The 13,485-nt window shown below is 35.4% G+C and overlaps 1 protein-coding gene across 5 annotated transcripts in view; it reads left to right on the top strand.

Moving 5' to 3' along the window:
- The window catches only part of SLC44A5 (solute carrier family 44 member 5), a 395,909-nt gene that overhangs the window by 341,973 nt on the left and 40,451 nt on the right, over positions 1 to 13,485 (top strand). For all 5 annotated transcript variants that reach the window (XM_082686570.1, XM_082686574.1, XM_082686573.1 and 2 more), the window contains 3 exons: positions 940 to 1,063; positions 2,698 to 2,781; positions 5,832 to 5,944. In XM_082686570.1, coding sequence (XP_082542696.1) covers positions 940 to 1,063; positions 2,698 to 2,781; positions 5,832 to 5,944 — 321 coding nt within the window. The remainder of the gene's footprint in view (positions 1 to 939; positions 1,064 to 2,697; positions 2,782 to 5,831; positions 5,945 to 13,485) is intronic.

The following is a 13,485-nucleotide window of genomic DNA, read 5'->3' as shown; positions in this document are numbered from 1 at the left end:
TGGAAGACACAAATTATTAAGACTTCACAAATAAAATTTCAGTTGTCTTAATGGCCTGAAGTTTGAGATAGTCCTTATTTTTTAAGAAATTATTTACTAATCTCCAGTTTTCAAGGTTTCAGTCAAGGAGTATCTATTTTTTTTTTTTTAAAGAAAAAGTAAACTCAGAAGTCCTGGGTGGCTCAGGTGGTTAAGCATCTGCCTTCAGCTCAGGTCATGATCCCAGGGTCCTGGGATAGAGCCCCATATCAAGCTCCCTGCTCAGCAGGGAGTCTGTTTCTTCCTCTTCCTCTGCCTGCTACTCTGCCTACTTGTGGTCTCTATCTCTCTGTCAAATAAATAAAAAAATTCTTAAAAAAAAGTAAACTCAGGACATCTGGGGGGCTCAGCCTAATAAGCATCTGCCTTCAGCTCAGGCCATGATCCCAGAGTCCTGGGATGAAGCCACACACACACACCTGGTTTCCTGCTCAGCATGGAGTCTCCTTCTCCCTTTTTTTCTCCCCCTCCCCACTGCCCTCTCTCTCTCTCCCTCTTTCTCTTAAATAAATAAAATCTTTTATAAAAAAAAAGAAATAAACTCAGTCATACAAGTAAATATAGCCTTTTTATTAAATTTTTTTTTACCATGTGAGATGTTATCCGTATTACTCTTTTTTAAAAACCTATGCTGTGCATCTTACTTATTAGCGACTTGATGAATGTACCATGAGTAAAATAACAAGTTTAGAGTGTAGACTGTGATCATATTTGCTTTCTACAGCTGTCTGAGAACCATCAGAAAACCTTCTGACCATCAAGTAATGGACAATGTTGAGCAATATGCCTATACATTGTCTAGCAAGAATTTGATTATAAATAACAGAAAGCTTAAGAAAGGGAGAATATTACATAGGAAGAAGTAGAAAAATAACTACCATAATTTTATTTTTTTTACAGTTCTCCAGAGATGTTTCCCTGACTTCACTACTAAAAACGGCACTTTGACAGTAGGAAATAAAACAACATTTGAAGATGGAAGTGGAAAAACAAGAAATGCTATAGAACTCAGGACAGCTGCAAAGTATGTTTGTTTGCACTCTTATTTTCAGTTTGGATGAATCCTATTACTGTACACAAAACTAAAACTTCCATTAGGTTAAGGGCTATAGAAGAAGAATATGCATTATTATGAAATACACATGTCACTGTGGTTTGGAGACCCTGGTGTGTATTGTTAAGAAAAACAGATAAAGGAGAAACCAAAGTGAATTAGAAAGTGCAATGATGTTTTTTTAAATGGTTAAATCTTTCATTATCAACAGATAAAGAAATGAAATTTCCGTAAGCATATTGAAAGACCTTAATGTACTTGTTGAGGGAACACAATAAAAAGATGATGTTTAAATCACCATTCAAAAAAATTGACTAAAATTATGAAACTGCCAGATGTCTTAAAGGGAAGAGGGCCTTAAGAAAGTCAAGACAACCATGGTAATGTTTCTATGTACTAACTACAAGGAAGTCAATTTACTCTTTCCCTTGCATACACATCATGATGTTTCAGGTTATAGGGAAATATAATTCTCTGGGCGGGTAAAGTCCCATGTGTGCACAAACAGAGTATCATTGTATAGCTCAGTTGTTGAATTAAAAGTGAAACATAAAGATACTCTAAAAATGTTTTTCTCTTCCAAAGAGTTTAGCAGTCCAAGTAGAATACGGTAGGCCCTGCATATTTCAAATGTAATAGCAACATGATGGATTTCACGACTATAAATCTGTGTGAACCAAATCACAAAATAATAGTACAAGTGCAGTTCCACTGATAGAAAAATTCAAAACCAAGTGCAACTAAATTAAATTACCCAGCGATGCATAGGTAAGTGGTAAAACTGAAAAAGAAAACCAGGGAATTATTAGCACAAAAGTCAGGTCTGTGGTTACCTTAGTGGAAGGAGGAGGTGTTTGTAACTGGGGCCACTGGGAAAGGGACAACAGTGTTGTAGTTACACAGTACATTCACTTCTGATAATTCGGCAAACTGGACAGTAATGATTTGTGCACTTTTCTGGATGTGCTCCATGGTGCCTTCCTGCAACAGCTGTCAGAGGATTAGAAAAGGGAATTAAGGATGATGGTCATTGGGGCGCCTGGGTGGCTCAGTGGGTTAAGCCGCTGCCTTCGGCTCAGGTCATGATCTCAGGTCCTGGGATCGAGTCCCACATCGGGCTCTCTGCTCGGCAGGGAGCCTGCTTCCTCCTCTCTCTCTGCCTACCTCTCTGCCTACTTGTGATCTCTCTCTGTCAAATAAATAAATAAAATCTTTAAAAAAAAAAAAAAAAAAAAAAAAAAAAAAAAAAAAAAGGATGATGGTCATTCTTGACTCTATGGAGTTTGTAAGCTAAGAACTGATCTTATTTAAATTCATTTCTTACAGTGAAGTTTCTGCAATATTGAGGACATGTCACATATGTTGAAAAGGGATCTGTTCACCATTCTTGAAAGCCACGTTCTCTGTGTGTGGCTATAGCTGCCTTTGTAGTATACCAAAGTGACATCTCACATATTGTGGTGGCTGGGGAAGGAGTGCCTCTTGATAAATGGTTTCTAAAAATATGTTTTGAACAGCATCTTGCAAAACCCCTTTTATCATAACAAGAACATTTCTGTTTAGTGGCAGTCAAAATAATTGACTTTTTCCTCCTTTGAATTCAGTCGTGTCAATAAAATCCTTGATGCAAGGACAATTGGAATCAAAGTATTTGAAGACTATACAACAACTTGGTATTGGATTCTCATGTAAGTGCAAATGCTGGTGTTTCTTCTCCAGCCCCATTTTATCCTTGTTTTTATTTTATCGCTTTTGTCAAACTCCCCATTCACGGCGTCTAGGTGGCTCAGCTTGTTAAGCGTCTGCCTTTGGCTCAGGTCATGATCCCAGAGCCCTGGGATCAAGCCCCACATCCAGCTGTCTGCTCCGTGGGGAGGCTGCTTCTCCCTCTACCCTTCCCTTCCGCTCCTGATCTCTCTGTCTCTCATTCAAATCTTCAAATAAATTTTTAAAAAAGAAATTCCCCATTCATATTTGTGAATAAAAGTTTGACTCAGTTCCTGCCATTTTCTTTTTCAGATAGGCTGAAAATGGGGCAAAGATATTTGCAAATATACCCAGTGTTACAAAAGTTAGAAGAATGAAAATTTGAACTTTATTCATTAAATTCCCAATAAAAGTACTTGTATAAATATACGTGAAGTCATGTGGGGACAACATCTGTAGTATGTTTGCTTCTTACTGTTAAGTTACAGTGAATGCAGTTTTATTTATTTATGAGTCTGTTTTCTCATTTGTACTTCCCTTGACCTCCAAAGGATCACTCTTATTTTATAACACCTTTTCACATAATGTTTGTTATCGTCAGCACCCAAGGTCACTGTAGTTATGAAGAGCTGAAAAATATATATGAAAGGAGGAGGAGATTAAGAATTTTTAGACATAAGATTTGCATTCCTGAAAGGTATGGGAAAATGCAGTCACTCTACTGGAGCAGGTTCATGTGTCTGATATATTTAAGGCTATTGTTACCCTCTGGCTCTTATATCACCTTCTTATGCTGTAAAAGCATCTATGGTTCCCTAGTGATCAAAGAGCAAAGAGAAAACTCCTCCAGATAGTTACAGGGCCCTTTACAGCCTTGTCCAACTAGTTTCCCAGATTCATCTCCACCCATGTTACTTGATTAACCCTATAAACACATGAAATAACACACCCATTCTTAGACTGTCAAGTCCCCTGTTTTTGCACATTCTGTTCTCTTTCCTAGCACATCCTTCCTGTGTCCTGGGCAACTCTGTCAAATTATTTAAAATCATCTTTTGTGTAAATTTTGAAGTCTTTCTTGACTTCTCCAGATATAATTACATTCCCCTTCTGTGTTGCTCCTAACCACACACATGCACACACATGCACACACACACATACCCCTATACATACACACATGCTTATCGTCCAGATAGCACCTAGAATTGTATGTTATTTACCTGGCTCTCTGATAAACTATGAATTCTTTATGTAACTATGTCTAACTCATTCTATTTTTCTACCTCCCAGTTTGGTCCTTGAGACATAGATGCATAGAAAATGTGGGTTCAAGGAACAGTTATAAAACCACGAGGGGAACAAGAGAGATATAATATATATAATATAATATGTAATACTTAATAAAGTCAAAATTGTTTTGTGTGTAAAATAGTAGTGATTAGTTTTTAGAGCTGTAAAACTAGCTAGTGTTTTTTGAGATTTTACTCATTTCGATGCTTTGTCTTAAACACAATAATTATTTTCAGTGTGTATCAGTATTTCAGGATCTCTCTCCATAGCAGAGATTGTAGTCTACACTTGACAGTGGTAAACTTGTTCCCCTATTGTCAAACTCAAATATCATTAGATAATTTGCATATTTCTTCTTTATTTTGGCTTTTTAACTACTGTCTGAAAAAGTATACATTATGATAGACCTTTCTATTTACCTCATTCCCAACATACACTGAAACCCTCTCCACCCAGGCACAGCTCACACCACTAGAACCTAAATACTCCTTATCTTTGACTCTTCTGGTTCTCCATCTATCTCATAAATATAAAGCCAAAGACTAATATGCTGTGCCTTAGTTTATTCAGTTACAATTTTATGCAGGAATTAAAACCACAGAGAATAAACAGCTATATTTCTTTTCTCCCCCTGACCTTTTTGTTTATTCCTCTGGGACTATGCCATAGAATAATCTTTCAACCATATTAAATATGTAAGCATTAAAGTATCTGTGATTTTAGTAGGGAATGCCTTCTGGAGTTGAAAGCATAGGCTTTGCAAGAATTGTGACCTTAGAAATTACTTTGATACAATGCTATCATCTATTCAGTGACAGTATTTATTAAGATTTTTTTTTTTAAAGATAATACTTGGAGACCAGAAACTCAGTAAATTTACCAGGTAATGTTTCTGTTTGGAAACTTACAAAGAGTATCAGAGGTATCAGTTCTTAATGGAAACATCATCCAAATTTCTAATCTTAATGAGTTCTGTTTAATGAAATTACCTAGAAGAATTCAATATGGATTTAACCTGGATATATGGGCTGGGGGTGGGAGGTGGGGAAGTAACTCTAGTATTTCAAACTCCAGGATAAAATTAAAACCAAAAACATAGTCATGCTGCTGATTGCTTTATAAAGTCATATGGCCCAGGAGATACAGAAGCTGTATCATAGCTCCATATAATGGCCCACAGATCACTGGGGACCTGAGATAGATGTCTGGTGATGTCAAACATCACAAATTATTAAAAATAATTAGACTGTAATAATGACTACAAAGCCATGGATTCAGGAACTGTGTGGGCAATTATTTTTCTTTTCTTCCCTAAGACTGCTTTCTTACTTCTAAATAGTTCTGATGTATAAGGTTTCCTTCTGTTACTATCATGGATATGTTTTATAATTTGTCACTTAGTGAGATGTGTGGAGGGGAAAAAAAATACAGCATGACAACTGGGGCAGATAGGCCAAAACTCTCCATAGCAGTTTTTCTTTGAACAGTGGTTGCTACTGGACTTCCATTTACCGAGGTACACAGATTTTGACTCAGGTATGAAGTTCCCGATGGTCCGACTCTTTCATATGAAAGTCTTAATAGAAACTATTGTTTGTACTTTTTAATATTATAAATATTTCCATAGCCAGCTAAAATAGAATAATCTGAGATTATTCTGAATAGAAATGTTGTCTTGCTGTTAACTTTATGTTATGTTTAGCACACTTGACCCCTGTGTGTTTTATGCTTTTTCCTCTAGTGGCCTGACTATCGCCATGCTCCTCAGTTGGATGTTTGTGATACTCCTGAGGTTCATAGCTGGATTCCTTTTCTGGGTCTTCATGGCGGGTGTGATTGGAATTATAGGTTACGGTAGGTATCGCCCTTCTTAAAAATCACAACTATTCAAAATAGTCCTTTTCTTCCAGTTGCCATTATCAATTATCAGAAAGCATTTAACTTGCAGTAAGTTTAGTTATTTACTTCTCACCCCAAAGTATTAAATTGAGAAAAATTATTTAATTTTGCATATATTATTCCTATAACTTTTATCTTCTTTATCTTGAAAAAAAGTGCTATTAAAATGTTCTACATGTTTTCCTTAGTGACCTTTGGTCCCATGCCTTATGGTTATTAAGATGGAGATAAAAAGAATACCATTTAGGTTAATGAAAAACATTTCAGAAAACTTATTTTATTCATTTAACTTTTTTGTTTGCTCAAAGGCTAGGTCTGTGTAGTTACAGAAGTGTGATCTCTTTTTCTCTTTCAATTTACTAATTTTAATCCAGATACTGTCACACTTTCTAATAGCTGGCCAGTACTCCATAATGAGGCATCACCCTCTAGAGGCAGGTATTCTGAATTACACTCTTTGGGTGGAGAATTACTTTGTATCAAGTTTGAAATCTAGCCAATCACCCAGTCCCCTCAAAAGCAATACAGGTACAGTGTGAACACCAAAAAAGGAACTGAAGTTTCTTCTAAGGAGCAGTGTAGCATTTATGGCAGCTTCTTTCAGAGCGCTAATAAACAGATGGGGCCAATATATGAATGTTTGTGAGGTTTCTATTCAGGAGAAATTTTCCCTGCAATACCAGTTGGATTGACAATGCACTTTTATGGTAGCAGACACCAAAAAGAGAAATTTCCTATTATTGTCACCTGAAGAAGAGCTTTACACATATCAATATAAGAATGATGTTGAAACCCCGGGTTGTGTAGTTAACCTAGTTCTAATCCCGGCTCCATAACGGATAACTGAGGAACTTTGGAAATGCTTCCTAATGATTATAAGACCCAGTTTTCTTACCCATAACAGAACAGTAATGGTATATATCTCCATCTCACGAGGTTGTGAGGATTAACTGAGACAATGAATATAAAGCTCTTAGAACAGTATCGGAAAAACAATAAACTCTTAGTATGTTTGTGTTGGTTTATTGTTACTATCCTCCTTGTTATCCTCAATAGGTTTCTAGACAGCTTCAGGTCTCCTCAGGGTTTCCTTATCTGCAGCTACATGTGAAAAGGTTGGGTCAGTCTGGTGGAGGAATGTAAGAACTGCTACCCCTTAATCAAAGACTCCCAAGAAACCTTATTGAATAAAAGTCTTTTGTGTATGTTTTTGCTTGGAGCTCAAAATAAACTCTGCCCTTTACTACTATATAGCCTCGGCATGTGATTCAGTCACTCTTATTGTCATCAAGAAGGGAAAGACAGTAAAGCCTCGTATTGATTTCAGTAACTTGTTGTAGGGGGAGCAAGAAAAATCTGAGATTTGACAAGTTTGACAGTGGAAAGAAGGAGAGAGAGTGTCAATATATCAAAAATACAGGAGAAACAACCAATTTTAGCTCCCTGTTGACTTCCTAGGTAGTTCTAACTCAGCAGTTAATGGTGTGGCAAGTCAGCTTAAAGCCATTCAGTGGGTGGGGAAATGTCCACTTAGACTGAGAAGTGTAACACTGTGACTCACCTTTGCTACTACCTGGGACAACCGATTTTCTCTGTATCTTGGGAAACCAATCATTTCCCAGTAATGGCACCCTATTTCCTAGGGCAAACAACATATGAAAAAGCCAGACTATTTGTGGGCAAGTGCCCTTGAACATCAGTGGAACAATTCTTATTGACCAGAACAGGTTAAGATTTATACAGGAGAGGTCATAGAACAGTGGGGTTAGAGACATGGATTTGGAGTTTGAAAAGGCACAGAGACATGGATTTGGAGTTTGAAAAGGCACAGATTCATTGCACATGAACTGTGTGAACCTCTGCAAGTACATACTCTAATTAGTAGTTTCTTCAACTATACAATAGGATTCTGTGAATATTTTGAAAAATAATGTACTTAAAGCCCTTTGAAAGAGGCTTAGTACATATTAACTGTTCAGTAGAAAGTCTCAGTTGTAGTTGTTAACACAGGAATGGTTGTTAAGTTTTCTTGAATGCTTGTCTGCATCTATTGAGATTATCATGTGATTTTTATCTTTCATTTCATTAATGTGGTAGATCATATTTATTTATTTATGGATGCTGAACCATCCTTGCATCTCTGGGATAGATCCCATGATGTATGACATTTTTAATATGGTGTTGAATTCAGTTTGCCAATATGTTGTTCAGGATTTGTACATCTATTTTCAATAGAAATATAAATGAAATATTTGTTCATCGGGGTATTGGCCAGTAGTTCTCTTTTCTTGTGGTTTCCTTGTCTTATTTTTCTATCAGGGTAATGTGGGCCTTGGAAAATGAGTTTGGAAATATTCTCTCCACTTTTGTTTTTTGGTAGAGCTTGAGGGGGTTGGTGTTAAATCTTCTTTGAATTTTGGTAGACTTCACCAGTGAAGCTATCTAGTCCCGGCCTTTTGTTTGTTGGGAGACTTTTGATTACCAACTCAATTTTCTTAGTAGAAATTGGCCTGCTAGGTATTCAATTTTATCATGATTCAGCCTTGGTAGGCTGTATCTTTCTAGGAATTCATCCATCTCAGTTGTTGAATTTGTTGGCATATAATTGTTCATAGTGTAGTTGAACTTTGAATATCATGGATTTGAACTGCATGTGTCCACTTATATGCAGATTTTTTAATAAACTCAGTACTGTAAATGAATTTCCTTTTCCTTATGGTTTTCCTAATAATGTTTTCTTTTCTGTAGCTTACTTTATTATGAGAATACCTAATACATATAGCATACTAAGTGTTAGGGGTTAATGTTAACTGTTAATCAGCTGCTTGTGGTATCAGTGAGGCTTCTGGTCAATAGTTGGCTATTAATAGTTAAGATTTTGGGGAGTCATAATTTACATATGGGTTTTTGAATGCATTGGGGTAGGTACCCCTAACCTTCCTGTTGTTTAAGGATTGACTGGAGTCTCTTATGATCCTTTGTATTTCTGTAGTATCAGTTGTAACCTTTCCTCTTTTCTGATTTTGAGTGCTCTCTTTCTTGGTGAGTCTGGCTAATCACTTGTCCACTTTTCTCATTTTTTCAAAGAACCATCTCTTAGTCTCATTGATCTTTTGTATTGTCTTTTTAGTCTCTGTCTTATTTATTTCTGCTCTAATCTTTGTTATTTCCTTTCTTCTAAATTTGGATTTCATTTGTTCTTTCCTTTAAACCTCAAGGGAGGTATAATGTTAGGTTATTTGAGACTTTTCTTGTTTCTTGAGGTAAAGCTGTGCCCTTAGGAACTACCTTCTTAAACTGCTTTTACTGTGTACCACAAATTTTGGTATATTTCTATTTTCACTTGTCACAAGGTATTATTTTCCTTTTGATTTCTTCTTTAACCTATTGGTTGTTTGGTAATATGTTGTTTAATCTCTACATATTTGTGAATTTTTCAGTTTTCCTCATGTAATTTCTGGTTTCATACCAGTGTGGTCAAAGAAGATACTCAATATAATTTCTATTCTCTTAAATTTACTAAGACTTGTTTTGTGGCCTAACATATGATCTGCCCTTAAAAAGACTTATGTGCGTTTGAGAATAATGTGTATTCTGTTGTTTTTGTTGGGATATTCTATATACATCTATATATTAGACCAGTCCACCTGGTCTAATGTGTTGTTTAAAGACTGATGTTTCCTTACTGATTTTCTGTGTTAGTGGTCTATCCATTTATAATCCTATTTACAGTTGCATCAGAAGAATAAAATAACTAGGAATAAATTTAACAAAGGAGGTAAAAGTCCTATGTATTGAAAACTATAAGACATTAATAAAAAAAGATTGGAGAAGAAACAAAAAATAGAAAGATATTCTATGCTCATGGATTGGGAGAATAAATATTGTTAAAATCTGCAAACTACCCAAAGGATCTACAGATTCAGTGCAATCCCTATCAAAATTCAAATTTCACTTTTAAAATAAGTGGGGAAATAAATAAATAAATAAAATAAGTGGGGCAGATAGTCCTAAAATTTGTATGTAACCGCAAAAAAAAAAAAAAAAAAAAAAAAAGAAACAGAAAAACACAAACCCACAAAACCAAAAAGCCAAAGCAATCTTGAGAAAGGAGAAAAAAACTGGAGGTATCATATGCCCTATTTCAAACTATATTACAAAGCTATAGTAATTAAAACAGTATAGTATTGGCATAAAAACAGACATATACATCAATGGAACAGCATAGAGAGCCCCCAAATAAACTTACTCATGTATCAATTTATGACAAAGGAGCCAAGATATACAATGGAAAGGACATTCTCTTTAATAAATTGTGTTGGAAAAACTGGACAGGCACACACAAAAGAATAAAATTGGACCACTATCTTACAGCATACACAAAAATTAACTCAAAATGGATTAGATACTTGAATGAAGGACCTGAAACCATAAAACTCCTAGAAGAAAACATAGGCAGTAAGCTCCTTGATACAGGTCTTGGCAATGATTTTTTTGGATCTGACCTAAAAATCATAAGCAATAAAAACAAAGATAAATAAGTGGAACTATGTAATCTACAAAGCTTCTGAACAACAAAGAAATCCCTCAACAAACTATTGGATAAAGAAAATATTTGCAAATCAGATACCTGATAAGGAGCTAATATAAAGAATTCATACAACTTAGTAGCAAAAAAGGTAAAGTTAAAAAAATCAAACAACCCAACTTAAAAATGGGCAGAAAATATGAATAGATATTTTCTCAGAGAAAACCTGAGTATGGCCAACAGTTACATGAAAGGTACTCAACATCAATATTCATCAGGGAAATACAAATCAAAACCATAATATGATAGCACCCCACACCTCTTAGAATGTCTATTATCAAAAAGACAATGATTAAGTGTTAGCAAGGATGTAGAGAAAAATGAACACTTCTGCACAGTTGGTAGGAATATAAATTGGTTCAGCCACTATGGAAAATATTATGGAGGTTCCTTAAGAAATTAAAAATAGAGGGGCACCTGGGTAGCTCCATTGGTTAAATGTCTGCCTTCAGCTCAGGTGATGATCCTAGAGTCCTGGGATCGAGCCCTTCATCGGGCTTGCTGCTCAATGGAGACCCTACTTCTCCCTCTCCCTCTGCTACTCCCTTTGCTTGTACTCTCTCCCTGTGTGTGTGTGTGTGTGTGTGTGTGTGTGTGTGTGAAATAAGTGAATAAAATCTTTAAGAAAAATTAAAAATAGAAATACCATCTGATTCAACAAGTCCACTTTTGGATGTTTACCTGAAGAAAATGAAAACACTAGCTTGAAAAGATATATGAACCCTCATGTTCATTACAACATTATATACAATAGCCAAGATATGGAAACAACCATGAGGGAATGAATGGATAAAGAAATTGATTTTAAAAAATGGATTAAAAAGAATGAAACCTTGCCACTTCTAACAACATGAATCCATAGAGTATTATGCTAACTGAAGTAAGTCAGATAAAGAAAAATACCATATGATTTTACTTACATGTGGAATCTAAAAAACAAACAAGCACAGAAACAGACCCATAAATATAGAGAACAAATTGGTGGTTGCCAGAGGGGTGGGGAGTGGGGAGTGAGATAAATGAAAGAGATTAAGAGTTACAACAAGTCATGGGGATGCAAAGTACAGCATAGGAAAAATAGTCAATAATATTAAAATAGCTTTATATGATGACAGATGGTAACTATACTTTTTCTAGTGAGTGTTTTGTAATATATAAAATTGTCAAATCACTGTTATACTAATATATTGTATGTCAACTATATTGAAATTAAAAATTAAGAATATAAAATTAAAAAAAACAAGCTTGTAGGTACAAGAACAGATGAGTAGTTGCCAGAGGCAGGAGGTGGGGGGATGAGGGTGGAAGAAATTGGTGAAATGGGTATAAATTTTTTTAAAATCATTAACAGAAAGCTGCAGTTGCCATATTAACCAGACAAAACAGGTTTAAAAATAAAAAGCATTATTAGAGATAGAAGGGATTTAATTTGCTTAAAAGATATACCAAACATTTAAAGAAGAATTAATGCCTATTTTCTTGAAATTGTCCCAAAAAATAGAAGTGGAAGGAAAACTTCCAAACTCATTTTATGAGGCCAACATTACCTTGATCCTAAAACCAGACAAAGACCCCATCAAAAAGTTGTATACTGTGAAGAGTTTGATCAAGAAATGATGCTATACTTTGTCAAATGCTTTTTCAGCATCTATCAAGAGTATCATATGGTTCTTGTTCTTTCTTTTATTAATGTATTGTATCACATTAATTATGTGATTGATTATGATTAATTGATTATGTGATTATGTGATTGATTGATTTGCAGATGTTGCACCAACCTTGCAGCCCAGGAATAAATCCCCCTTGGTTGTGGTGAATAATCCTTTTAATGTGTTGTTGGATCCTATTGGCTAGTATTTTGGTGAGAATTTTGCATCTCTGTTCATCAAGGATATTGGTCTGTAATTCTCCTTTTTAATGGGGTCTTTGCTTTGGGGATCAAAGTAATGCTGGCCTTATAAAATGAGTTAGGAAGTTTTCCTTCCATTTCTATTTTTTGGAACAATTTCAGTAGATTAGGTATTAATTCTTCTTAAATGTTTGGTAGAACTCCCCTGTGAAGCCGTCTGGCCTTGGGCTCTTGTTTGTTGGGAGAGTTTTGAGGACTGCTTCAATCTACTTACTATTAGGTTTTCTATGTCTTCCTGGTTCAGTTTTGGTTTATATGTCTCTAGGAATGCATCCATTTCTTCCAGATTGTCAAATTTGCTGGTGTATAGTTGGTCATAATATGTTCTTGTAATTGTTTGTATTTCTTTGGTGTTGGTTGTGATCTCTCCCTTTCATTCATGATTTTATTTATTTGGGTCCTTTCTCTTTTCTTTTTGACAAGTCTGCCCTGGGGATTATCAGTCTTATTAATTCTTTCAAAGAACCAGCTCCTACTTTCGTTGATTTGTTCTACTGTTCTTTTGGTTTCTATTTCATTGATTTCTGCTCTGATCTTTATCATTTCTCTTCTCCTGCTAGGTTTAGGCTTTCTTTGCTGTTCTTTCTCCAGCTCCTTTAGGTGTAGGGTTAGGTTGTGTACTTGGGACCTTTCTTGTTTCTTGAGAAAAGCGTATATGGCTATATACTTTTCCTTTCAGGACTGCTTTTGCTGTGTTCCAAAGATTTTAAACAGTTGTGCTTTCATTTTCACTTGTTTCCATGAATTTTTTAAATTCTTCTTTAATTTGCTGATGGCCCATTCACTCTTTAGTAGCATGGTCTTTAGCCTCCACATATTTGAGTTCTTTCCAACTTTCTCCTTGTGGTTGAGGTCTAGTTTCAAAGCATTGTGGTCTGAAAATATGCAGGGAATAATCCCAATTTTTGGTACCAGTTGAGACCTTATTTTTGATCCAGGATGTGATCTATTCTGGAGAATGTTCCATGTGTACTAGAGAAGATTGTGTGTTCTGTTGGT

This window comes from Mustela nivalis (genome assembly GCF_964662115.1).
Source record: "Mustela nivalis genome assembly, chromosome: 10".
Classification (NCBI taxonomy): domain Eukaryota; kingdom Metazoa; phylum Chordata; class Mammalia; order Carnivora; family Mustelidae; genus Mustela; species Mustela nivalis.
The sequence above is the reverse complement of the archived record's forward strand: the minus strand, read 5'-3'. Positions and strand labels throughout refer to the sequence as shown.